This window comes from Tachysurus fulvidraco, chromosome 2 (assembly GCF_022655615.1).
Source record: "Tachysurus fulvidraco isolate hzauxx_2018 chromosome 2, HZAU_PFXX_2.0, whole genome shotgun sequence".
Taxonomy (NCBI): Eukaryota; Metazoa; Chordata; class Actinopteri; order Siluriformes; family Bagridae; genus Tachysurus; species Tachysurus fulvidraco.
In genome coordinates, this window is record NC_062519.1 from 3,721,711 (window position 1) to 3,749,575 (window position 27,865).

At 41.5% G+C, this 27,865-nt stretch overlaps 2 protein-coding genes across 4 annotated transcripts; one reads left to right on the forward strand and one right to left on the reverse strand.

Annotated features, from left to right (window-relative positions):
* The first annotated feature begins 5 nt into the window (after window positions 1-5).
* LOC125139629 (mitochondrial tRNA methylthiotransferase CDK5RAP1-like) lies at window positions 6-1,436 on the forward strand. The gene is made up of 5 exons (XM_047804146.1): window positions 6-321; window positions 413-599; window positions 679-828; window positions 998-1,138; window positions 1,272-1,436. The coding sequence occupies exons 1-5, from the start codon at window positions 311-313 to the stop codon at window positions 1,335-1,337; spliced, it is 555 nt and encodes a 184-aa protein (XP_047660102.1). The 5' UTR covers window positions 6-310; the 3' UTR covers window positions 1,338-1,436.
* LOC113647848 (bactericidal permeability-increasing protein-like) lies at window positions 1,368-27,864 on the reverse strand. Of its 3 annotated transcripts, XM_047804112.1 has the most exons (17): window positions 13,119-13,856; window positions 11,244-11,585; window positions 10,511-10,631; window positions 10,313-10,424; window positions 9,540-9,668; window positions 9,291-9,446; window positions 8,675-8,738; window positions 8,535-8,595; window positions 8,022-8,113; window positions 7,754-7,930; window positions 7,519-7,578; window positions 2,457-2,624; window positions 2,310-2,377; window positions 2,128-2,170; window positions 1,985-2,048; window positions 1,822-1,898; window positions 1,368-1,739 (listed from the first exon to the last, which is right to left on the reverse strand). In XM_047804112.1, exons 2-17 carry the CDS (start codon window positions 11,247-11,249, stop codon window positions 1,677-1,679), a joined length of 1,461 nt encoding a protein of 486 aa, XP_047660068.1. In that variant the 5' UTR covers window positions 11,250-11,585; window positions 13,119-13,856; the 3' UTR covers window positions 1,368-1,676. The 3 variants fall into 3 exon arrangements, with proteins under 3 accessions (XP_047660068.1, XP_027010618.2, XP_027010619.2); XM_027154817.2 differs by lacking the exons at window positions 11,244-11,585; window positions 13,119-13,856 and adding an exon at window positions 27,725-27,864; XM_027154818.2 differs by lacking the exon at window positions 11,244-11,585 and having other exon boundaries at window positions 13,119-13,852.
* Window position 27,865: the final 1 nt, after the last annotated feature.

The following is a 27,865-nucleotide window of genomic DNA, read 5'->3' on the forward strand; positions in this document are numbered from 1 at the left end:
GTTGGACATGAAAATAATGGTTAAGATAAATCTGTGCTGTTGATCCCGACATGAGGATACGCTTCACGTCTCCACATCCCAAAGACTTTCCAGATGATGAAATCTAAATTATTGACACTATTTGTTCTCTTTTGATTTTTTACTATTTTATTAATATGAAATAATGCATGCTGTTTAATTAAAAAAAATTAACTGTTTTCTTTAAAATATGTGTTTTATGTAAGTATTACATTTGATCCAGGAGAGGAATAACATCTGTAAGCAGATCCACCTCCCAGCTCAGAGTGGCAGCAGTCGAGTTTTACAGTCCATGAGACGCGGGTAAGACAACGCTGATAATTCACAGAACCGTAATAGTTGTCTTGGAGTCCTTGAGCCTTAAATTAACCACCTCACTCTGTTTTTTTTACAGCTACACCAGGGAGGCGTACCTCGAGTTGGTGGAAAACATTCGAAAGATAATACCAGAGGTCAGTCTGAGCAGCGACTTCATTGCCGGTTTCTGCGGTGAGACAGAGGAGGACCACCAGCAGACACTGTCTCTGCTCCGGGAGGTGGGCTACAATGTAGGCTTTCTGTTTGCATACAGCATGAGGAAGGTAAGCAGAATCATCACTGAACAAAACTGAGGGTTAATTTTAGTCAGTGGTGAAACCAGATCTCTTCAATTCCCTACAGAAAACACACTCATACCATCGTTTACATGATAATGTCCCTGTAGAGGTGAAGAAGAGGCATCTGGAGGAGCTCATATCCGTGTTCAGAGAGGAAGCCTCTAAATTGAACACAGCTCTCATCGGGAGCACACAACTTGTTCTAGTGGAGGGAGTAAGTACTGCAGCTAATAGATGCTTCTCCAAGAATGCTAGCTTCGTCTGAGAACCCAAAGCTCCTGAACTGGCAAAAAAAGGCCAGCTAATGTTGTAAAATCAATAGACGACATAGTTTTTTGCTGTAATTTGATATTTTATTAGTCTGATTGTCTTTTTATGTGTAGGAGAGTAAACGATCGCCTGAGGATCTCTGTGGTCGGAATGACAGCAACGTAAAAGTGATTTTTCCCAGAAAGCATTTGCCCTCTGTCCCCACAGGCATTAATACTGCCCCGGTTAAAGCTGGAGACTATGTACTGGTGAAGGTGAGTTTTAACCTTTGGGTCTTATGTGTACTTTTGCATTTTTCTGTCCACATCAGTAATGAACATGATGTTTATTAGCGCTGGTGAAACTTCATTGCTGTGTAATTTACTGTATGGTGTTTTCCTTTTATAGATTACTTCAGCAAACTCCCAGAGTCTGCAAGGCCACGCCCTCAGCCACACCTCCCTGAACTTATGAGCAGCATCATAACGAACAGAACACTGTATGTTAATGTTAGTATTAGTGAACCACGTTTATTGAACAAATTATAAATTAAAAATATTGCTGTAAATAAAACACATATTTTGCGTGCTTCTATTAGAAGAGCAAAATAAGAGTCATATTCAGTCAAGCTACATATAAATGAAGGCCTTATGCTGTTAGGATGCTGGATAGACTCATATAAATGGATGAAATAGAGAACAGAAAGAGAGAAGCCACCAGTTTAGCATGAACTGATAAGCTCGTGATTAGTATGCATAAAAGAAGCGCTTATAATTTCAGGAAAAATATTAGTTTGGAAAAAAGAATCCACAGTTAGAGGACATCAGGTAAATCCACTCCTCCAAACTGGACATCTGTCCCGATCAACACATAATCCTGAAATTACATTAAAAATCATGGATTAAATCAAATTTAAAAGTCTATACATTATAAAATTGACCAAATTTAATTCTCATACCTTCAGGATCTGAAGCTGGGTGTTTCGCAGGTTCATTTCCCCGATGGCAGGTAGAGGATAACCGTTCTTTAGGAGAGCTGCCAAGAGCATTTTATAGATTAAAAAAAAGGTTTTTGAAATAAAAATCTACAATAAAACACAGTTGATCAGATCATATATTCACCATTAACTCTGGGTATCACAGCAACATTCAAGATGGTCCATGCAACATTGTCTAATAATTTCACCTGTTGGACAGGAGAAGAATTTAGATTTATGTTTATTTTCCTCAGCAGACATATCAAACTGGTCTGTTTGTCCTCATACCTGAATTGGTCCAACGTTGCTTGTGTTTAATGTCAGGTCAATTCTATAAAAATAATAAATACATTATGAGCATATTACCAAAGATTGAAATTTTATTTTATTTTATTATTATTTTTTAATAGCATTTAGGAATATTTTATTTATTTATTTATTTATTTATTTTTTAACATCGCATGAATTACTTTTTAAGAGTCACTTTTCCAAGCACTTTCAGACCGCTGACGTAAATCAGAGCGCTCACGCTGGCATTCTGCAGATAAAACATGTACATAATTAATGAGTCGACCAAATATTTAACTCCTCCCACAGAATCATATTGCGTTACTCACCATGTTGAGGATGAAGAGAGGAGACAATGTGGCGTTGGGCTGAATAGCGTAGGCTGAAACTGTGCTGCTTGCCTCCAGGGTCATGAGGTTAGGCTCAAATGAGATGTTCGGCTCCTTTGCAGCTTTCAACAGGAACTCCATCTTCAGGCCAGGGTACTGCTTAGCAATCTGGAGTCACATATTAAATACGTACATTAAGTAAAACATGCTAACGATTAAAGGTGGGGTGCACGATGTTTGAAAGCCAATGTTGACATTTGAAATCACCAAATACAAACACGCCCCAAACCCAAATGGGTGTCACTCCTGTTTTGATAGCTCCGCCCTACACATACATATGTAACCCATGCAACTATTATGGCGGAACCTGCTGGGGCAGCTGGCCGAGGGGATATTTTTATCAATAAATCAACTCAATGAGTAATACTATGGTAATACACACAAAGGAGGCAATGTCCTGGACCTGGTTTTCACCCGTCTTTCTGCTACCCCACTAGACGTCTCCGACCATCACCTGGTATCCACCATCACTCTCCCTATCCTACCTAAAACTACCTCTCACCCCCTCATTCTTACCCGCCGCAACCTCCACTCTGTGTCCCCTTCTTCTGTAGCTTCTGGCACTCTTTCTTTTTCCTCACTACCCTTGGACTCAGCCACTGATACTTTCCTCTCATCTCTTTTCTCAACTTTTTCTTTGCTCTATGCCCACAAAACCCAAGAACACTTCTTGTTCTGCTCCTTGGCTTTCAGATGTGCTGCTTGATGCAGATCTTGATTCTTACCAAACACTCCTGGCCAAGTTCTCCTCAGATGTGACTTCTGCCAAGATTTCCTTCTACAAGGAAAAGCTTGAAGCTTCGTCACATGACCCTCGGAAGCTCCACAACATCATCTCTTCTCTACTCAACCCCCCGGCTCCACCTTCTTCATCCTCCCTGACTGCAGAAGACATTGCTTCTTTCTACCAGGAGAAGATTGAGAAAATCTGCCGGACCTTCAGTTCTGCCCCGACTGCACTTACATCTCACAGTAAGTAGCAGCAGAACAGATTTTACACCTCATCCAGTCTTGCAATCCTACCACCTGCCCATTGGATCCACTCCCTTCCACTAAGCTCCAGATCATCTTGCAAGACCTTCTGCCCTTCATTACCACTATCATCAAGATAGCCATAGCATCTGGTCTAGGTACCAACTACTTTCAAGACAGCAAGGGTTATTCCCATCCTAAAGAAACCTGCTCTGGATCCATCAGACATAAGTAACTACAGACCGGTATCACTTCTATCGTTTCTTTCAAAAATTCTTGAACGCATTGTCTATAATCAACTTTCTGTCTATCTCTCACAGAACAACCTCCAAGATCCCAAACAGTCTGGCTTTAAAGCAGCTCATTCCACAGAGACAGCCCCTTTGGATGTCTCTGAGAAGCTACATACTGCTAGATCAGCCAAACTGTCATCCGTCCTTATCCTCCTTGACCTTTCAGCAGCGTTTGATACGGTCAACCACAAGACACTCTTGTCCACCCTCAATTGTCTTGGGATTTGCAGATCAGCTTGGGAATGGTTTGCTTCCTACCTGGAAGGACGCTCATATCAGGTAACATGGAGGGGAGTGACATCTGCTCCATGCAGACTCTCCACTGGAGTCCCACAGAGCTCAGTACGTGGTCCTGTTCTTTTCTCCCTGTATACTCACTCTCTTGGTGAAGTTATTTCCTCACATGGGTTCTCTTACCACTGCTATGCTGATGATAGCAAAACTGAACTGCTGTTCATCCCACATGACTCATCCCCAGGTCATGATCTTGCTATATACCTGCACAACGATCTGATCTCCCCTTCAGCCACAGATCGCAACCTTGGGGTAACCATGGACAATCAACTGTCCTTTTCCTCTCATGTTGCTAATGTGACTCGCTCATGTCGCTTTCTTCTCTACAACATTAGAAGGATTCAGCCATTTTTGTCCACACAGACTGCTCAGGTACTTGTTCAGTCTCTTGTCATTTCAAGACTGGATTACTACAACACACTTCTGGCAGGTCTACCTATGAACGTAATCCGTCCTCTGTAAATCATAAATGCAGCTGCACGGCTTGTTTTCAACCTGCCAAAGTTCTCACATACCACCCCGCTGCTGCGATCACTCCACTGGCTTCCGGTAGCTGCACGCATCAGATTCAAAACTCTGATGCTGTCCTACAAAGCCAGAAACGGACCAGCTCCATCTAACCTCAAAGACCTTATCATTCCTCGCACTGCACCCCACACCCTCAGATCTACCAGCACTGCTCAACTGGTTCCACCATCTCTCAGGTTAAGAGGCAAGTATACTACAAGACTCTTCTCTGTTCTGGCTCCAAGGTGGTGGAATGAACGTCCCCTAGGGCAGTGGTCCCCAACCTTTTTTTCGCCGCGGACCGGTCAATGTTTGATCATTTTACCGTGGCCCGGTGGGGGTGTGGGGTGGCGGCTATACAATTAAATTAAAATTAATAATTTTAATTTAATTGTATTTAATCATGCCTTTTTAACTCACTACAACGCTAAATCAATGAGAACCCTGAGCTTGTTTCTTTGCAACGAGACGGTTCCATCTGGGGTAATAGGAGACAATGACACCCGAAGTGTGTTGCTTATGTCCAGTTTATTCCGTTGTTTTGTTTTGGTTGCCGTCACTGCAGAAAACCCCGCTTCACACAGATAGCATGTCGGAAATGGCGATAGGGATTTAAGTGCTGTGGTTGCAGTCTCAGGGTATTCCGCCATGACTTTAATCCAGAACACTGGCAGAGTTTCTAACTTTCTAACGACGTCTGTTTTGTGCTCATTTTTGCTAATTTGTGGGTTAAATTTGAGCAAACACAATATACACGTACACCAAGCACTGTTAAACATGACAAAGTACCGGTGAACAGAGAGAAGAGCGATACACACCTTCTCTCTCCAACAAAGCTACAACGCCACTACCGCTTGCAGCCGCTCATATCCAGACGTCACATAAACCCGGCCCGATAGCATGATATTTTGTGCGGTATTGGTGCGGCTTTAGGTGACTTCTCGCAGCTCCCGGTTAACCTCTCGTCCATGTAAAGTTGCACAAACCCGAGAGAAATACACCACAGTAAGTAAAATGGAAATAATTTAATGTTTCTTGGGCGGCCCGGTACCATTTGGTCCACGGACCGGTACCGGTCCGCAGCCCAGGGGTTGGTGACCACTGCCCTAGGGGTCTGGTGTTTGAAGACCTACTTATTCAGGAAACACTTCAACTAGCACTTCTTTCCCTATCTTTTGCATTTATAAAAAAAAAAAAAACACTTTTTCTGTAACTTTGAACAATGTTTTAACCTGTTACAGACCTCGCCCCCTTTTTGCAATTTTTTCGCCTACAGGACCTACCCAACAAAAAGTGGTACAGCTCCCACATACGTTAACACACAGGGGTGAGCCTGATCTCATTGGAAAGAAGAGATTCTCTAGTTTCAGGGTCAGATTGATTCTAGGCCTTACTGGCACAAAGTTACAGAGGCTAGAATGGAAGGTTTTGATTTCCGCCTGAGTTGTTTACCTGATAAACTGATTAATCTTATTTCTATGTTAGGAACCAAATAACAACTGATGGTCATAGCCACATGTCTTGGCTTTCACCAAAAAAATCAAGTCAAAAGACCCAAAAATGGCTTCAATAAAAATATTTTTCTACGGACATGTCCGTCCGGTCATGTGTTTCTTGTTTACTTGTTTACTGTATTTTTAAATACTGTTTAAAAGACTAAAACAAACAGAGTCTCTCTGTCTACAAGTCTGCTGTGAAAAAAGGCCTGTAACCTGACACCCTGAGCTGTGAGACTGTGAAAAAGTCGAGAATTGCGCAATAAATCCTTTGCGCAACTTTTTTGCGCAGCCTGAGAAACGGGGCATGTTGCATACCGTTGGAATCGTCTCCTTATTGGCTAAAGAGCTGTAGAAGTCCCGGACCATTTCATTGCTATTGGAAGGAGCAATTGTCAGTCAAACGGAGGGTTCCCACATAGGATGTAACAACATCATTGGCTTCTCAGCCGTCTATCTCTGCAAAACAAGCGCCGATTGGCTCAAGTGAGGGCTTGTTTGATTCGTTAGGCCCTGGGCTACAAATAAGTGTACATAAGTGTAATTTTTGAAACCTCCAATGAGAAGTTAGAGCTGAAAAAAAAGATGGTGGCGCACTACTGTTTCCAGTTTTCGGATCACAAACGGAATATTTGTGAGGCGACCAAGGCTTACAGATTCCAGTTCCTTGGACCTTTGGGGATTTTTGTGAAGCATTTGTTTTGGAAAATATTACCCCAGTGAAGAAAGGGAAGCGTCTAAAGGTAAGGGAAAAACTGGTCTAGCGCCACCTAGTTCAGTTTACTACCAATTTTGTTTCAAATAGTATGACGGCTATGAATCATATTATGCTTTGTGTGTGGGCTATGCTTTGTGTGTTGCTTAAAAAATAAGTTTAACCATGTATTTAGAGGATTTAATGCTTAAAAGCTACAACGAAGCCTGTTTCTGGCCCACCCCTAGTGGTCATTTTGACTTCCGTGCAGTGGATGGCAGGGCGACCATAAACTTAAACTCATGGTATCTTAAGTATGTAACCTAGTGAACCAGCATTAATGTATCCATTGATAGAGATTTAAGCACTTATGTACGTCGCTCTGGATAAGGGCGTCTGCCAAATGCTGTAAATGTAAATGCTTAGCTCACACATAAGATGACATTCAAGACCTAGAACCTGAGGCAGAGGTAATGGCAGAGGCTAATGTCAGACATGCACACTGCACACTCTCTCTGCCACATATTGACAAGACACACCCCTTTCTGCTCATTAGCTACACGTTTGTTTTGTTTGTTGGTCCGACTCAGTTTTCTGAAGCATTTTTCAAACATCGTGCACCCCACCTTTAATTGTGACCTTGGAATGATTAGTCTAAGATCCTTAAACAGATACATCCCCAAAAAACAAAAGTTTATGTGAGATTTAAAATATAAATAATAAGAAGAAATGAATAGATTTCATACCTGTGGAATGAAAATCCCAAACGTCTTTGTGTCAAGTCGAAAAGGACAACTGGAAGGGATCTGTAATGAGAATGTTAATGATTATTAACTTTCAGAACCTGCCTGATTTTGTTGTGAATGTTTTGTTTTGTCAAATTTGTTCTCCTTGTTGATAAAATCAGGTCTTGAGCTCAAAAAATGAGGGTGCCTATATTTCTAGAGTTAACGATGACCTACAGCGGTGGTTGTAACTTACCATGTCGTCAGTTATATAGAGTTTCAGCACTCCGGCATTGTTGTACACGAAGCCGGCTGAGTTCAGGGAGAAAGCTGATAATGCGATGTACAGCATGTTGCTGTCCTGAGCAGGCAGAGAGAAGGGTGTTGGGGAGAACGGAGGCTCCTGGTGTTGCCCGATGTTGTAGAACTCCCCCTGCAGAGAAAGAAAGAGAAAAATAGAGAGTATTGAAAAACATAAATAAAACATATCAGGTTTTCCCAGGGAGAATTAAGTTTCAACTCACCTTTAAACCCAGATCAATGCCAGAGTAAGAAACAAATGGTGACCCCACAATGGAATAGTCGATTTCAGCATACTTGTCAACTTGAGCAAGAACTACAATTATTAAAGCATTTAAATAGCAGACGTTAGCAGGATATTGGGTTCTGTAACGGATGAAGAGACTTATTTTAACATGCGTTAAAAAAGTGTGTGTGTGTGTGTGTGTGTGTGTGTGTGTGTGTGTGTGTGTGTGTGTGTGTGTGTGTGTGTGTGTGTGTGTGTGTGTGTGTGTGTGTGTGTGTGTGTGTGTGTGGCATGTGGTAGCCTAGTGGTTAAGGTCTTGGGGTACCAATCAGAAGGTTGTGAGTTCGATCCCAGGTTCACTAAGATGCCACTGTTGGGCCCCTGAGCAAGGCCCTTAACCCTCAATTGCTCAGTTGTATAAATATGAAATAATGTTAGTTGCTCTGTATAAGGGTGTCTGCCAAATGCTGTAAATGTATGTATCTGTGTGTGTGTTGATCATTGATCATACCATTTAGAGTTTTCAGATGTGGATTGATGCTATTTATGGCTTCAGTCACCATAGTACAGATCTGAAACACCAAGGATTTATAATGAAATAAACAGCACCTGATATTCTTCCTTTTAATTTAATTGGGGTTTTGTAGGTACCTGTGGCTGTAGGGCATCAAGCAGAGCCGAATTGATGTAGCTGTCAAACAACTGATACAGCCAGCTGAATGGGCAAGTGAGAGGAATAATAATAAAATATTATTTTGCATATCAGTTTCTCTGAGCCACTCACAAAGCATGTCAGTGACAACAAATTATACAGAGCCATTCTTGTGTCCATGGATTGTTGTCAACTGAAGTCTAATAGTTGTTTACTGTGGGAACGACTGGAGAAAAGCTCCAGAAGTTCCAGAAGCTCCAGAAGTTCTGGAGAAATCTCCAGAAGTTCCATTTTATAAATTGCTATAAATTACAATTTCTGAATGAAAGTGACTGTTTTTCATCTCTGTCTGTCTGTGATGTCTCTAGGGTTTAGTGGTAAAGTTAATATATAAAAAGATTAATACTAATAATATTAAGATAATATTAAAGATTTATATAAAAACAGATACAAACACTTTGACTCATGAATCATCTACAAATAACGATAACGCCAATACAATCCTAATGAGCTGGGCAATAATACAAAAAGTTGATTCTTTAGTGTTATGTATGTTTTATTTTCTTATTTTTAATCCGAAATAAACGTGACCTCATATTTCTCATGTTGGATTACCTCAAACCTCCATGCAGATCGATTTCGACTCGGCCAATAGAAGCAGAACAGGATGCAGCGTAAACTGTTGGATGCCCTTGACCATCGTTATTCACACCAATGGTGGTGCTGATCCTGATGTCAAAGATGGACAAAGTGAACCAGCCGCCGTCGTCTCTAGACAATTTACACAAGACAGTTTTCTTTAGGATTAACACGGACCAATGCACACAATATAGATAATCTTATCAGTAATCAGCTTTTGCTTACATGAAAAGATATTCCACTTCCCAGTTGCCTTTCAGGTCAATGTAGGCCTTACCGATAGAAAGACTCACCCCGGTACCAGGTACCAACCCCACAGCTGTAGAATCCATTAAAACTTCTTCGATCTGCATGCTGTCAGGAACAGAAATGATGGAATCTATTAAGTCCACAAGCCAATAACATTTCATATCATATCATATCAACTTAAATCTTATTGCTCAGAAGAAGTTGATTAAATCTCTATAAAGCTTTTTGGCTTATTAACATAAAAAAAGAGATAAAAGAGAGGAGGATAAGCCATTTCTTTTTCTCTCCTCATTCCCCTCCTACCCAAATATTCACCATAACTTATGCAGCCTTTAAAATTTGGAGTCCATTTCCAAGACATTCTATAGAGGGAGTTTCCTCAGTAATCCAACAAAGAGCCCACGGTGTCATTACTGTACTGTCTCGAATACATACATCCATGATTAGATTTTTAAAAATTGAGGCTTGAACTCTATGTTCATTCTAATATAGCTATATGTCTTACTTTGCTACCAGTAACCATTCAGAACTATTGTATACACATTTTTTTAAACAAATAGATTTAAACACAGATACATGAGTGTGACAGAATGCTCTGTGTAGTATTTTCCTTGGAATGTAGGGGTCAAAATGAGACCCCTGAAGTTTTCTCCTAAAGAAAATAACAGTACAGGCAGATATTATATGATATCAGAGACTTAACCATCTAATCGTATATACAAGAAAAAGATGTTGATTTTCCACTTCACCTGCTCACTCTGTATGAGACGTCCATAAATAAAACCTCTTCTTTGCCGCTCATGTTTGGGATTTGGATGGTTTTGAGCTTCTCCCGTAATGGGTTAATGCTAATCTCAAGTTCTGCAGTTGAAATAAAAATAAACATGAACTTGATGGAAAGAATAGAAAACTAAAATGTTTAGATGCTTGTGGCATGCAATACTCACCATAATCAAGCCCCTTTTGTGTGACTCTTAATTTAGCTCCAGGGTTTGTTCCTGAAGCCTCCACAGAGAGGAAGGTGAGCAGAGACAACACACACCACAGAGTCACCATATCTACTCTGACCTGAAACACACAAACACCATTGTGGGCTTCAGGTATAAACATTTTTTTTTCCAGTTCAGTTCATCCACCAATTAATTGTATGCTCATCAATTAGTGGGAAAAAAATTGATGAGCTTCACAAAGTTGTGTTTGTGGTCGCTAAAGGGGTTGTAATTAAAGAGACTCTGGTCAAAGTTTTCCCCCTCAGTATCCCTGCAAAAAGAGTTACCCTGTCTAATGTCCCCCCTTACATAGATAATGATGTACTGAGTAAACAACTGTCTAGATTCGGAAAAATAGTGTATAAATAAAAATGATTCCAGCAAGTTGTAAAGACCCAAACTGAGGCACATTGTGTACTATAGAAGACATATGTACATGATTTTAAACAGCAGGGATGAAGATGTTTAAAATACAGTAATACTTCGAGATACGAGTTTAATTCGTTCCGTGACCTTGCTCGTATCTCAAATTCCTCGTATCTCAAAGCAATTTTCCCCATTTAAATGAATTGAAATCCCATTAATCCGTTCCAGCTGCAAAATTCCACTCCAGTTGTTTTGTTTGTGTTTTTAATATGAAAAATGTACAGTACCTGGATTTAAAAATGACTAATATTGTATAAAAACATACACTCATCGTCCTGCGTCGCAGGCAACACAGCCGCTTCACAGTGTGCCGAATTTCGAGCTGTAATTTGGCTGTAATGCACCCCTGGCATATGTCCACTTGGAGGGTGGCTCTCCAAAAATTTCCGACATAGTTATGGCACCCCAGATGGGACTTCGTTAGGGTTAGAATGATCTGCGTCCGGAATCAGGACCGCTCTCTCAGACGGGTTACAGAGGCCGGCCATAACATTACGGTAAGCAGACGCCTGTTATATCCGAAAGTCTGTGTAGAGTGAATCTGTGGCCTGACGTGGGAGGAATGGCCCTGATGAGGGAGGCGGACAACTGCCCTCGAAGTCAAGAACTTTCACAAAAGAAAAAGAAAATAGAAATAAAAAATATAGTGAACTTTTATGAAAATATAATAATTAATAAGAGCTGGATGAGAAATAGCAAATAGCAACCAAGTTTTCGGTTTTGGTTTTTGGGGTTTATGGGAAAATTTAAAAGTTTTGGGTTTTTGGGTAGATTTAAAGGGTTCGAGGTTTTGGGGAAGATTTGAAGATTTAAAGATTTAAAGGTTCATGGGGTTCATGGTTTGGTAGTTGGCCACTACCGGTGTGTGTTTGTGTGTCATTTTATATGTTTTTTACATTTTTTATATTTTTATCGCCGCGTACCGCCGGGATGAATGCTATATAATTCATCGCCGGGGCCGAACGGGGTGGGGTTGCCGCGTACCGCCGGGATGGGTGCTATATTAATCAATCGCCGGGGCCGAACGGGCAGGTAAAGGAAAAGGAAACGCGTTGCCCTAGATACCGCTGTCCGGCGAGGCAGGTCTGCTTGGTAGGGCGGGGGGGCCCCTTGTTTTGTCACGTTTGTCGATGTGCATGTGTAATTGAGATATACATGTGTATCTATATGTATTTGTTGATGTGCATGGGTATTTGAGATAAACATGTGTATCAGTGTTTGTATTTATGTGTCGAACTGAATGACGATTCAGGAGGACGGACATTTGATGAATACAGGTGACTGTACTGTTCCCCTCACAGTGTTAGGGCAATAATTAGAAATAATTAGAGGGGGAAGAGGAAATCGGTTGTATTGTAATGATGGTAATAAGAATGTGTGGATGTATGGAGTGGAATTAGTGATTACGGTGAGTTAGGAGTTGGCAAGTGTAAAAGTGTAAATATTCGTGGACGTAATGAAATAAAAAGTCTCAGAAGGAAGAGGAGGAAAAGGTAAGTAGGCTTTTTATATTATTTAATAGGGAAACATCTGGGAGTAGAGATAACGTGTAGAGTGAAAAGATTTCATAGCATTTCAGTTTATATATTGTATTATATTGTATAGTATACTGTAATATTGTATTATATTGTATAGTACACTGTATATTGCATGTTGTATGTATACTGAATGAATAGAGGAACAAAATAGTGTGGATGTAATTGTGTGGTTGTGACAGAGTGATTGTTTTGTTAAGTTGAATGTGTATGAGTATGAATGTGAGTGCGCGGTGAGCGATGAATGTGGTTTGTGGTCTGAGAGTTTGCTCTGTTGTGCGCCGGCACATTTCACTTCCTCAAAGCGGGGAAATACTGATAGTGTGTTTTAGATTAGGAGCAGGGTAAACGGTTTAAAGCTTCCTGTTGGTTAAATTTGACATTACCAGTAGTGGAGGAAAAACTTGCATGTTTGTTTTTGTAAATTATATAGTGAACAAAACAACGTAGAGTAATAGAGTAATATATCGTGCAAGTTACAACTAAGTGTAAGTGTTGTGGCAGAAGGTGTTGTGGTGTGCACAAGTGTTGTATATGTATGCCTTTGTATGTTGTTACATGGCCATATAGAATACTTGAAAATAGGAAAAGAAAACGTGCCGTACCTTATTTGATCTTCTCATGTTTAGGCTTTAATCTTGGTTGATAATTTGTGACTCACACACACCCCGTACACATACACACCACACACACGCACACAGTTTGGGGTCTTTATTACGTCCACTTCCAGGGTTGGTCCCCCCCTGCAAGTGTTTGCACTTCCCGGTTCCTCCCACATCATACATAAAGACATCAAATATCAGAAGACGGAGACCAAATGAATGAATGTTAGGTTTATGTAATATTGCATGGATGGTTTGCATTTATGTTTTGTTTGTGCTACAATTCTGGTACCAAGATTAGTGACATTTCATTGCGTTTGGGTTGTCTTTGCACTCTTTCCAGCTTTGAAAGTGCGTGCACGCTGCGCACGCCTGTGTTTCTCCGTAGTGCGTGCGGACTTGTGTAATGCAGTCTAGTCTAGGAGCAGTGATTTTAGTTTTTAGTAATGAGTAACGAAGATGCTTAAGGAAATATAACGGAGTAAGAGTATGCATAGTATACATTGTATCTAGGAAATTAGTGGAGTAAAAGTGAAAGTTCACATAAATTTAAATAGCGACGTAAAGAGGAAGATACGTGAAATTCCTACTGAAGTACAGAAGTTTTCGTATTTCGTAATTGTACTCCGTTACCTTACAACACTGCACGACACATTTAGAACATTACAATATAGTACACACAACGGGTTGTATGGAGAGAGCACAATGAGAAAGAATTAATGTGTTGTATTGTATATACAAGAACAGAAACGTCATACCGCTTTTAAGCTTTAATTCCTCGTATTAACAACGTCACAGACACGCACAGCTTCGGGCTGTTCTGTTTCCAATATACAACTCGTCTACTTCCTCATCAGTGCATCACAACACATACACAACACCATTGACTTCTACTGGTCAGGTCATTTTTAAGTTATAACACAACATATTACATAGTGAATAGATGATATAGACTTAAGGGTGATGAACCATTGAGTTCAGATAATGAAGAAGAGACAGCTTTGGAGATTGAAACCAAGGGAGTAAGAACACATTTTGTTGACTAGGTGCATAAGGATAGAAGTGGTGTAGAAAGATAGGCTTTGATTAAAGATAGGAAGTAAAAAAGCTTATTTCCATGTGATGAGTGGTATGAGGGCAGAAGCACTCTGGGGGCCTGACTGCTGAGCCCAGTATTAAGAGTCCTAGTAGAAACCCCTGGTGGTCAACGGGCTTATCAATAGGCGTGAAATTTAATGTAAAGACCCATTTAATGAAGATGAGGAACTGTTGGTAGAATTATTTGCTGAGCAACTGCAACACTTTAACTTTTTCAATTTTAATTTAATTTTAATTTAAGGTTAATTTGATTTTGCAATATCTGCCTTATTGAACAGATTAAATCTTCTTGAAAGCCATACTAGGAAGAATCCTGTACAACCACGTTTAACAAAAATAATAATAAACAAATAAATAAATAAATGTTCAATTAAAGTTACTAGAACTTTATTTACTAAAGAGATAGTGCCACAGGAGCGATACAAGGGTGCATGATGGAGAAGGGTAAATGTCTAATCACATCAGTTGCAATTGTAATAATATAGCACAAAGATGCTGAAAAGGAATAAAAAAGTACATGGAAAATGGCATTTTATTTTTCACAATTTAGTAAGTTTGTAGGAAAATGTTGTAATATTGAAGCGTTGGGCTCTGCTAGGAGTAGAACTTCTGTCTTTGTCTGATCAGATATACAGAGCATGTAGGCATTCATTTGCAGGATTGAATGCATACTGTGCATAATCATATAATGTATGAAGGGGCATTTATTGATATGGGTATTGTCATAAGGAATCTCAGGATCGTTTAGTTAAATAACAAACAAAAAACTACAAAGATACAGGGAGTCTCAGATACTGCTCTATATGATGGAGATTGAAATACCACACAAAATTTATTCTTGTGTGTAATTACGGTCTAATCGTAAGTACAAGTTTAATATAAGTACAAATTTAACAGAAAAGCACATTTAGAAATGAATTACAATGAACCATCTAACAGTTTAAATTTCGATTTGTGATGATGTAAGAAGTGCAGTGTCCTTATGTAATGTGTAAGATGCACAGGCTATTTTGATTACCACTCTGGCCCAGAGTTGTAGAATTACAGCATGGACATGACAAGCTCTAATTTTTCAAAATAACTAAATATGTATGTGTTCTAGACATTGTGATAAACACACACAAAAAAAATTGAGGAATTGTATTTGTTTGAATTTTGACAAATCCAGTCATGCAGAGTTTAGGTGAGTTCATGGCCAGGTGAGCATACAAATAAACACTTCGGTTATCCAATAGCATTATGAGGACAAACAATAGAACCCATTAACTATGTAAATTATGTAAATGTGGTCTTGTGAAAAGAAAGAAAAAAAAAATTCACAGGCTTTTTAAAGGTGATGTTGTAATTCTGCAACAGTGGGCTTTACAGGGTTAAATGGGGTTATGGGGAGAACAGAGTAAAGAACAGGAGTAAGAGAAGGCTGGAGCCCCACCATCAGGTGAATGTGAGGAGCAACCCAACCCCCATCTTATAACAAACATTACAAATCCGAGTACAACGGGATCCATCAATACAGTTGGGAGACGGAAGCAAAGCACATGAAGTAGAACTGGAGATCACAAGTGGGCAAGTCAAAGGGTTAATACGACAGGTATCAACAGGAGAAAAAGACATGAAGAAAAGACATGAGGAGCACAGCTCCCCTCTCCCAGATGACCACAATAGCAAGTCAAAGGGAAGCAGGCACACTACGTGCCTTGGACATTCCTGGACATAACTGGATTAATACAAAGGTTGCCAAATGTGTGTGAGGAGGCTCAAAGGTGGATCACCAGATTTGAAGAACAAACAACCGGACAACACTTGGCCATACTCGATCTGAAAGCAATCTTATGCCAGACCGTAGGAAAAGCTAAAATGATGGAAATACCCAATAATGCCCTTGAATGGCTGATGATCCAAAGGGAGACAGTCCATACAGGAATATCCTATGGAATGTGCTAAAAGATATGTACCCAACTAGAGCTGATCCAGGAAAGGTGGAAAAGATGAAACTTGAGGAGGAGCAAGGAATACTCCTGGAGAGAAGAAATGGGAGCACCCTGGGATGAGACACCGGCAAGCATGACACTGTTCAAACTCATGTTAAAACAGGCACTCCCAGTGGAAGTACAGGATCAGCTGGATACAGTAGTGGGCCTGAACACTATGCCATGGGCCATGTTCAAAGCCAACGTAATACATCACACAGAGCTACACAGCAAAAGGAAACGGGAAGCAAAGAAAAATGCAGAAGATCTGCCAGTGCAACTACATAAAACCCAGCTGGGGGAGCTGGTGAGAAATAAATAAGAGAGACAAGAGAAGAAGGGAAAAGAAGACAAAAAGGAAACACCACAAAACAAGCAGCTGTTATGGTGGCACCAGCTGCAGGGCAGGCACCGCCCCAAGTGGAGGGATGCCATATCCAATGGGATATACAATGAATCAGTGATACCCATGAACTTTCAATATGCTCCTCAACAGCGTGGCTGGGGCCCAGGCAGAGATCGAGGGAGAGGAGGACAAGGGAGACAACCTCCACAAAGACCTACCTGGGGAACAGGAGGACAAGGAGGAAGTTGCTGGAATTGCAATAACGATTACTTAAAACACTTAAAACAAGATTGTCCCTACTTGCCATATGGGATGCCAGGCGGAGCCATGGATAATCAAGGAAATCAAGGAAAGCAACCCATGCCAGCCCCAATGCTTCAACAAGGAATGCAGCCAGGAATACAGCAAGCGCCTATGATAACACAAGGTGCTGGAAATTGAGCAATGGATGGGCTGGGGCCAGCTCCAGGGGAATGTGAAGACGCATAGAGAAGCCAGAGGGGGAGCTGGTGCAGTGTACCACCCCATTGCATCCTGCACAAGAACCAACAATTATGGTGGGAACTGGAAATGAAGTACAGGCCCCATTCCTGATTGACACAGGAGCCACATTTACAAGCATTGGCAAAGAAGGCTCAAAGCTTCCCCTCACACATAGAGCAAATAAAGACAGTGGGTTTCCCAGGAAAGACTCAGACTCTATAATTTACCAAGCCTCAATGGATTACTGCAGAAGGAATAACAGTGCAGGCACCTTTATTATATTTCCCCCGACACACCAGCCAATCTTCTCGGAAGAGATGTGCTCTGCAAAGTAGGAGCTGAAATACATTGTGGACCAACAGGAATATGGATAACACTCCTGGAGATGTTAGCCCAACGATACTTAGTAGTAAGCCAAAAGGAAGAAATAATAGGTCTGGACAAAGTGTTTTGAATGGAGATCAAAGGCAAGGATACATCAAAAATATGGCAAGAATACTCTGAATGGAAACCGTGGTTAAGGCCAGATTGCTATGAAGCTAGAGGACCATGGCTTTGTACCCTGAAATATGATGTAGGGGGAAAAGATGAAGAGTATGCATCACTATGGGAGGAACGACTAGAAGGAAAACAATATGATATCAACATGGACAGCAAGGAGTGGCTGCATATGCCATACTCCCAGAAGAGATTCAAGGATGGTATCAAGTCGGCGATGCAGTCTCCCACATCTCCCTGATGATCGGGCAAGGTTTTGAATCCAAAGATTTAGGGCCTATGATGAACGAGGCAGAAAAGTTAGTGAAATTGAGTATAAAAAAATCCTAGAGTACATATGTCAGAAGATAGGAAAGTCTTAAAGATAGCTTATATAGGAACAGAGCAAATAGTAGCAGCAACCATGTTAGTAAATCAGCAAACAAGAATACATGTAAGAGTAGAAGCAGCGGTACAGATGCCCCTGGTGGCAGATGAAGAAAACTTAACAGAGAAAGAAGTAGAAGAAGCACTAAGAGGTAGGACTACTTAAGTCAGCAAGATTCGTGAAAATATAGGTTAGACCCAATGCACCATTACCTTATCAGATACAGTATCCATTGTCTAAACAAGGAAGGGATAGGACCAGCTATTAAAGGGAGGGCTAGTGGAAGCAGGAGTTTTAATCCCCACAAAAAGTCAGTGCAACACTCCGATTTTTCCGATCAGAAAGCCAAATTCAGATAAATGGAGATTGGTACATGATTTAAGACCAGTCAATCAACTAGTGGTGGCAGAGACCCCAGTGGTCCCAGATCCACACAATTTGTTATCAAACATTCCAGAAGGGACAAAATGGTATACAGTAATTGTAATCTGTGTTCTGCAGTTTTTAGTCCAGTGCACCCTGACTCTCAGCACTTGTTTGCATTCGCATATCAAGAACAAGGATACTGTGAAGCCCATCAATATTTAACCAAGTACTAATCAGAGATTGAGTAAATTTACAAATGGATAGCATCATGGTCATTTTGGGCACAGCGAGGTTTCCAGAGAGCAGATGGCTCAACTATTACACATGGACTAGCCATATGAGAACTAAGAAATTAGCCATAGTGAAGTAAAGGTTGAGGATGAGTTGAGGCAGTACCATTTGCAAGAAATGATGCTAAGACAGTAGCTAAGTTTTTGTGTAGAAAAGTAATCCCTAGATCTAGCATTCCAGCTCTGTTGAGGTCAGACAACAGACCTTGTTGTGTAAATAAAGTAATCAAGTCACTTGCACAAGCATTGTACATCAAACACAAAATGGGATGTGTTTATTACCCAAGTTCTCAAGGAAGCATAGAGAGAGCAAAAGGTTTGTTGAAAGAAAAAATTGCAAAAATATGTGCCAGCACAAGCCTGAATTGGATACAGGCTTTATCATTAGCACTGATGAACATGCGCTCACAGACAAACCGTACAACGCACTTGACACCGCGTGAGATAGTGACAGGCAGGCAAATGCCTGTAGCATTTACGTGAAGACCCTATAAGGCCCCGTCGCTGGAACAAGTGGAAGGTGAAATGTCAAGTTATGGAAAACATTTAACCCATGTCCACAGATTCTTATATCCACAGGTGTTCCGTTCCCCCAGTAGGAGAGCCACCTAACCAGGTAATAATAGGAGACTACGTGGACATCAGAACATTCAATAGAAAACATTGGAGAGAAAGACCATTTAAAGTGGTGTTAGCTACTCCAATAGCAGTCAAGGTTGAAGGTAAGGAATATTGGTATCACCTTAATTACAGTTGTTGTGCGACAGCAGTGGCAAACACTGGGGAGGAGCCCTCAACGTCAAAGACCAGACAAGGAGCTGTCGACATCCACCCGCCAGAAGACTTTGAGACACTTGATGCCTTATTTTAAAACTAAAAATTATAAAAGTGCACCCGCAAGCCGTGGTGCAGGTAGCCTTGCCCCGTAACAAGGGCAAAGTAGATAAACTGATAGATAAATCCAATAAAACTGATAACACCAAAGGAGGCAGACAGACTAACTGCCCAGATCTTTTTTATAGTATGTGTATTGATATTGAATCCAGCAATCACAATAGGCTTTCTTACAGTAGAGATCCATACCGCTATTCCACAATCTCTCGACAATAGTACCTGTAATGCCCAGGTGCCTTCTGATGCTGTTAGAAGTGGGTCTCAGCCAAAACATAGGCACGGGGTCTACCACTATTGAATATTAAGATTTGATTATTAATTATTATTCATTCCCACATTAACAGGAAGTACCAATTAAACGGCCCAACCAGCTATAGAAGGACACATGAAGTACGCCCTAGGTCTACTTCCCATGCTAGCATGCAAAAGAAAATACAAAACAACACAAATTACTTTGTTGGGTACTCGTTCGATTAAACAGGCACTTTTCAAAAGTCAGTTTTTGACCCAGTGACTATAAAGGGGCTATAACATTGTAAATTGTAAAAAATATTGTCATATGTTCTGTGTCTACTGTCCCTGTTTGTCTATGTCTCCCCCGTTCGTATGTATAAGTGTTGTGTGCAGATCCATGGAGACCTATCCTGTCCAACGCTTCCAATCGGCTCAAAGGCGCCGCACATGTGCCTGCCTTGATCGCAGCCCTGAGGGCCTGGTGTATAGATTCTACGTGGAAGAGGGCACCTTGTACCCAGTACGCTGCGCCACAGAACAAGACATGCATTTCTCATTTCCCGCTACGTGCAGCAGAAGACTATTCGTCAATACTGAACTCTTTTATTTTGTGGGTGTACACTGAGGACATCATTTACTGTTGGATCACAGAAAGTCTTAGCGAACTTGTCCCCACCTCAAGACTGGCGGCTGACCGACCGCCCGTGAAACCATGATTCAGACGCAGTATTTGCCTTGTCAGGGACGTCCTATGCCCACAGGTACTCGAATGTTTGGCGGGCGTTGCAGACCAAAAGAAAAATAAGGGCTCCCTTGCCAAGGGGGATATACTCAAGGCATCGTAACCACTATTGGTGGTGGCCGTAACTAACCTAGGACTCTGGTTCTACATGGACTCTATTTCTTATGTGTTTGTTGTATGGTTTTATGTGTATTATGGTGACCCTGGTGACACTGTTTTCACTGTCGCGCAATATTCGAGCAGAGTGAGAATTTTCCCTCAAATTGGGCTCTGAGGGTTTTTCGCTCACTCCTGGATCACCTTTTGAGAATGAGCCTTTATAAGAAGGAGGAGGGAGTATGTATATGTGTTTTTTGTTTTTTGTTTTCTGTTTTTATGTATATGTGTTTTTTGTTTTCTGTTTTTGTTTATGAGGCTTTACAGCCTCACAGGAGGGAGTATGTTGGAAAAACTCTTGATATGTGCTCTTATTATATGAACTATTACAATTGATGTTGTAGGACATATGGGGGTAGGCCAGATATTGTAATAGTGTTGAGCTATATGAGTTATATGATTATAATATAATATATGTATATATATAGTGTTAGATGCCTTGAGACAAGTGTTAACAGAAATAAGGTGGTTTATTGGGTTTATTGAAGTTATAAAACTCGGTACTCAGAACTCTGAGTATCTGAGAAAATCAAGAAAAAGGGAACCTGTCCTTTAGGCGAGAACAGAGGAACTTAGGCTTAAAATACTATGCATGTGCAGGCCCAGTCTGGACAAACAAGACAGACTGAGATCATAAGTCTAGCAAACTTAAGGAGTCAGCATAAACAGATCTCCACATGTATGCAAAACAACATTATAAAATGCAAATGCTTAGCTTAAGTAATAATGCAGTACTTTTACTAACCAGATAAAAAAATCTAATTGTAAGTCGAATACCGCTAATATATAATCCAGTTGATTTGGAACCTGATGTTACTGTAATCAAGAAAATCGTATCCTAAAATATGATCATAAAATGTCGTATGTCATAATCAGACTAAATCAGAACTCCTATATCATAGGTGATGGTAGGTGATTGGGGATTGAGTATCATCACTGATCTGATCAGTTTATATGTTTATGTTATATGTAGAGATTAATCCAGTGTAGAGCAAATGATTTATATGTGATTGTCAGGGAAATCATACACAACATATACATAGTATAGGCGTACAATACAGGTAATCATAGTAATCATACAGGTAATCATCTTATACATACGAATGTGTGTATGTATGTGTATATATATATATATGTATAGGCGTATAATCCAAAGAAATCATATCATATCAAGTCATCATATACAAATATATAGGAAAAAACAGATGAGGACCCAGATGAGGAAAACTCACCCATGGCAACAGGAGAATTGTTGATTAGGGAGATTGGTGAGATTGGTCCTCGAGACGTGCGTGTCGTCTGAGTGATACGTGACAGGGAATAGGACAAGATGTTCTTGGGGGCTCATCCTAGACAATAGTTTTGTCAACGCAGCATATTTTTAGTAATGCAGAAGTTCAGAAAGTCGGCGGGAACCACAACACCAGGCCTGACTTAATTTTCGGCAAAAGGCAGACTTGTTTGTCGGGGAAACGAGGCAGGGGGGCCACGGGCAATTCTGTAGTGTCAGGAGAAAAGTCAGACAGGTCAGGTGGATTGACGTAAGAAGGTATAGACGCATCTAGAGGTGCCAGGGTATATATTGAGGAGATTCCTTTGGAGGGGGCGCTCTTGCTCCTGCTTGCTTGCTTTTTTGGGAGGGAACTTTTTGGGCGGCATGGGGATGCACTGTTTGGGTTTTTTCTTTGATACTTTCGACTTAGAAGTGTTTCCTCCTTGAGCTCAATGGAAGCAGTGGCTGATCAGCACCAATAAAGAGTTTTGCTCATTCTCATCCAGGTCTGGAAAGTTTTCTTATTATTCAAATTCAAATAGTATCAAGTATAAAGTTTAAAGTGTGATTAATTAATTAGTATTAAGTATTAATAAGTATTAAGTATTAATAATTAAGTATTATAAAATTAGTGTTAAGTATAATTATTTTAGTATTAAGTGTGAAAGACTATTATTGACTATTATCTATTATGGACTATTAATTTGGCTGTAATGCACCCCTGGCATATGTCCACTTGGAGGGTGGCTCTCCAAAAATTTCCGACAGGGCGCTCTATGGCTTTATCGGTGGTCGGAGAACACGCGCTGTGGCTCAATCTATCCGGTATCCCTGATAATGAGAAAGATCGCATCGCAGAGCGCCGGTTGAACCGGGTCAAGCTCTTTTTGGCCTGGCCATCGTGCTGATGCAGCAACGCTGCAATGATAAAAAGAAGGAGGATGAGGCTTTCAAATTGTGTCTTCCTAGGAAGCCGGCGGAGCACCAGATGCCATCTGGGCGGCCACCTAATGCTTCTGCTGCGGGACATCATTCCCACTACACTGGCAAAACTAACAAACCCCATGGGAAACCACTGGCTCAGCAGAGTGCTAACTACCCCCCCCCCCACCCGCTAGGCCCTGGGGTAGGTAAGCTGTCTTTCGCCGCCCTTCACACTCCTCTAACAAATTTACTAAAGTCTACGGCCCCAGTTTTTCAAAAACAAATCTGTAGTTTGGCCACTAGATGGTGCCATAGCACCATCAATGAGCGATCCAGCCAGGCTGTGTGGGGATGCTCAGGAGTCACGTGATCAGCCTCGATTGGGTGATTCACAAGGTCACGAGGGGTTACAGACTTCAGTTTGCCAAATCACCCCCGGGGTTCAACGGAGTGGTATGGTCCCATATGGACGAGAAGAGAGCGATTCGAGTTGTATCCACGCATCAAAGCAATCAGGGTTTTTACTCTCGCTATTTCCTGGTCCCGAAAAGAGACGGTTCTCTCTGTCCTATTCTGGATCTCAGAGTGTTCAACAAACATTTACGTAAATACAACTTCAGAATGTTATCACACAGCTCTCTCATACGTTCGATAAAGCAGAACGATTGGTTTGCTCGATCAATCTGAGCGATGCTTTTTTCCACATAAACATCTATCCTCCACACATGAAATTCCTTCGTTTTCACCAAGGCATGTGTTACGAATTTACGGTCCATCCGTTCGGGCTCGCACTGAGTCCGAGGACATTATGTCTGTGTGCGGAGGCGGGGCTTGCGCCACTGAGAACAGCGGGTCTCAGGATCCTGACATACATAGACGATTAGCTTATATAGCCGATTCAAGAGAAAAGGTGATTCAAAACACTTCCCGTGTGCTCTCACACATCGATGCGCTTGGTTTCAGAATGTGAACCCCTTAACAGGGTGGGGAGCCACACAAGAGTGCAGATCAGTGAACGGTGTGTGGCCGAACTTACTTTATTCAGCGCATATAAATTATTTGGAGCTCCTCACTGTGTTGAAAGCTCTAAAGCATTTCTTGCCCCACCTGCAGGGACATCATGTGCTGGTGCGCTGCGACAATACGACAGCTGTAGCACATATCAACCGTCAAGGTGGCATGCGCTCCTCCAAGCTTCACGCTCTAGCTCACAAGCTGTTGGTATGGAGCACGCGGCATTTCCTGTCATTACGGGCGACTCACGTCCCGGGCTTTTTAAACAGGAGCGCAGACCTTCTGTCGAGGGGAAACCCACTCTACGGAGAGTGGCGGCTCACCCTCAGATAGTGAGGCTGCTATGGGAGAGGTTTGGCCAGGCAGCCGTTGATCTCTTTGCCTCACTCGAAAACGCCCACTGTCTTATGTTCTTCTCGCTTTGGGACGAGGCTCTGCCTGATATCCCCGCTCTGCCTGATATCCCTGACCCTGTGACAGGGTCGAAGTGCAGGGTTTGTCTCTGAACCTCATAGCTCCCAGGTGGCCCAAGGCACCTTGGCTAGCAGACATAATTCCTCTTCTATATGCAGAGCCTTGGCCCCTCCCAGACAGGGTGGCTCTCTGGGCCTGGCCCGTGAGAGGGCGAATTTAAACACTCTGGGGCTTCCCCCGCATGTTATTGTCACAATTCAGAATGCCAGGGCCTCTTCCACACATTCTCTCTATGAATGCAAGTGGCATGTGTTTGAAGAGTGGTGCGAGAAGCACCAGTTCGTTTCATATCTGTGCTCAGTCGCTGATATTCTGGGCTTTTTGCAGGACCCTATCGATCGTGGCAGAACCTTTTCTATGATTAAGGTCTATTTAGTGGCTATTGCTGCGTGTCACGCCGGTTTCGGGGACCTCTCTCCATGGTGCTGGAGGTGCTGGCCCAACAGCCTTTTGAGCCCCTGGGGGATATCTCTCTCAAGCTTCTGTCCTTCAAGACGGCTCTGCTTCTGGCTTTGGCTTCCGCCAAACGTGTCAGTGATTTGCATGCACTCTCGGTTCATTCCTCGTGCATCAAATTCTCGCTCAATGGAGATAAGGTTTTGCTTTGGCCTAACCCGGCCTTCATACCTGAATGCTTTCCAGCTTTCACTGTTGGTGTGATTGAGCTCTACGCTTTTCACCCTCCTCCTTTTTCCTCTGCGGTGGAACAAAGGTTGGATGCTTTGTGCCTTGTGTGTGCCCTATGGGGTTACATGGACAGGACAAACTCTTTTCGAAGGAGCGACCAGCTCTTCATCTCTTGGGCCCCGCCGAACACGGGAAATCCCATTTCTAAGCAACGTCTCTCTCACTAGCTTGTAGAAGCCATCTCCTTAGCGTATGTATCTAGGGCTGTGCAGCCTTTAGGTGGCTTTAGAGCTCACTCCACTAGAGGCTGGGCTGCTTCTTAGGCTCTGTTTGGGGGATTTCCCTTGCAGGACATTTGTGCCGCTGTGAGCTGGTCCTCTCCGCACACCTTTGTTAGACACTACCGGCTTTATTTTACTCGGACCCCGGTGGCTTATGTGGTCTTAAGGCTTGGCTCTTCGTGCTACTAGGCCTGCACTCCTTTCAACCCTGTCTGCCCTAGTTATGTATGTTTCAAGCATTTAGTCTCCCCCTTCCCTGGCACCCAGGTTGGTGCATTCACATGTTAATAAATGTTAATTTCCTGCAGGCAGCCTGCTTGTTGGTCATCAGCTTTTTCTTCATGGCTCGGTTTTTTTATCCTGCTCAGTATGTTAAGTCTGCTGCTTTGTGACGTGCCGAGCACCACCTTTGTGGCCTTCCTCTGGCTTACAGGGAGTCGCTGTGAGTGTATTGGGCAACCGGGGAGTCTAAATCTCCTATAGGTGGATCTCGGACACGAGATGATGAAAGAGAACAATAGGTTACTTTCGTAAACCCGGTTCTCTGAAACATCGAGTGGAGAGATCCACCAAGTTTGCCCTGCTTGCTGCACAAGAAGCGAATATGCTCACTGAGGAAAGGTAGCGCATGCAGGTGCCTTATGCACTCGGGTAAGGGGCGTTACCTTACCTGCCATTGGGGCCGCGCTCCTGTCTGTCAAGCCAGACTTGGTGCAATTGGATGCTTCTGCAGAGGTCAGGTACAGATGCCCATCCCATAGGTGGTTCTCTCCACTCGATGTTTCAGAGAACCGGGGTTACGAAAGTAACCTATTGTTTTACTTTACAAAAGATGCGCACCGAGGTTGAGGGAGGAGTAAACAGGCGGAGGAGTTAGGAGGAATTACACTATCACTTTTGTTCACTTACTCGCTATTGTACACTCTTAATGCTACTTTACACTTAAATGGAACTTAACTAAACTTCACTAAAATTAACAAACTTAACTGAAATTCTCTTAACTTAACTGAACTTAATTGCTAAAATTTCTGTTTTCTTTACATTCATTTTGCTTATTTTTTCTCTTTTCTCTTCACTTGTTTTTGCCTTTTTTGTCACTCTTGCCTCACTAACATCTGCCGGTCGTTTTAATAAAAACCTGTCCAGTCGGCATATTGGATGCTGTGTAGTCGTACAAGTTAAAATTTTTTAGCCAATCCAACGCTCAAAACTGATCTGAAAATTACGGATACGCAGATAGTCGGCACCTCACGCAGCCCCTTTGCGACTCTCCATAGGAAATGAATGACTTTGTCGTGTGCAGTGGAAAAGCGGCTTTAACCGAGTGAGACGCAGGAAGCTGAGGCGGGGGAAACAGAGCACACTTGGTTGTTGTGGATCTTTGTTTCGGCGGTGGTCGCTCAGATGCTTGTATCTCAAAAATTTGCTCGTATCTCAAGGCAGAAAATCACTTTTAATGTAAATAGAGAAGAATTTGTCATTTTTGCAATTTCTGGAGTTTTGAAGTGTTTTGGTTTGGTGTCAGGAGAGACATTTAATCAGGAATTGTCCCAAGAAAGAGGTTAAAGGTACTCAGGAGATAGAAATGGTAATAGAAAATAAAGAAAAAGACAAACAAGACAATGAAGAGGGCAGTGTAAAGACAAAAAGTCAGGGAGAAAAAAGTAACACAGAAGGTCAAATTACTGAGCCAGGAGCAGATCAGGTGGAGACAGGAAAAGAAAATCCAAACATTGACGTTAATGACGATATAGAACAGAACACAGAGACAGTCAACAATCAAAGTAGTGATAAGTCTGCAGCTACAGAAGCAGGAAATCAAAAGCAGAACGAGACATTATGAGGAAGAAACGAATAATCTCCTTTTTACATACTGTACATATTCAAGTGGTTTTCTTTTCTTTCTTTCTTTTTTTTTTGCATAAATACAAATTTGCATTATATTTGCTTACTGGGCATTATTCAGTAATGTCACTAGCTCCTGTACAACATGACATCAAGTTATCTAGTAATTTAAAGATTTTAACAGTGTTCATACTTTCATTTCAAAGCAAAATTTCTCAATTCCTTGGCACAGACATAGAGTTTTGACATTGAGACAACTAAAGCCAGGGTACTAGCTTAAAGGGACAAAAAGAAAAAAGAAGAACAAGTTCTTTCCTGTCATGCATTTGATGATTGAGCAATGTGCGAAATGTGCTTATATAATTAATAATCCCTTAATATATCTTAATAACCCCTTAAAATATCTTAATAAACCTTTAACATATCTTAATAAACCCTTAAAGTATCTTAATAAACCCTTACTATATCTTAATAACCCCTTAAAGTATCTAAATAAACCCTTAATATATCTTAATAAAACCTGCCTACGGTTCACACTTTGTGGATGATTGACAACACTATTGATTGCACAAACAAGACATCTAATGCGAAATCTGTCAGCAGACACCATGTGAAAAAGCAATACTGACACCATCGATACTAAACTGAGCAGAACAATGCAGACAGTACACAAGATCTAGAATCTAAAATCTAGCAAAATAGCAAAATCTTGTGCTAATAGACTTACCGTGTCCATTACAACATGTGACTCACACAGTCTCATCCTGCAGTAACACACACACACACACACACACACACACACACACACACACACACAGTCTCTATACATATACTCTATACTCTATATATATATACTGTATCAAGTATG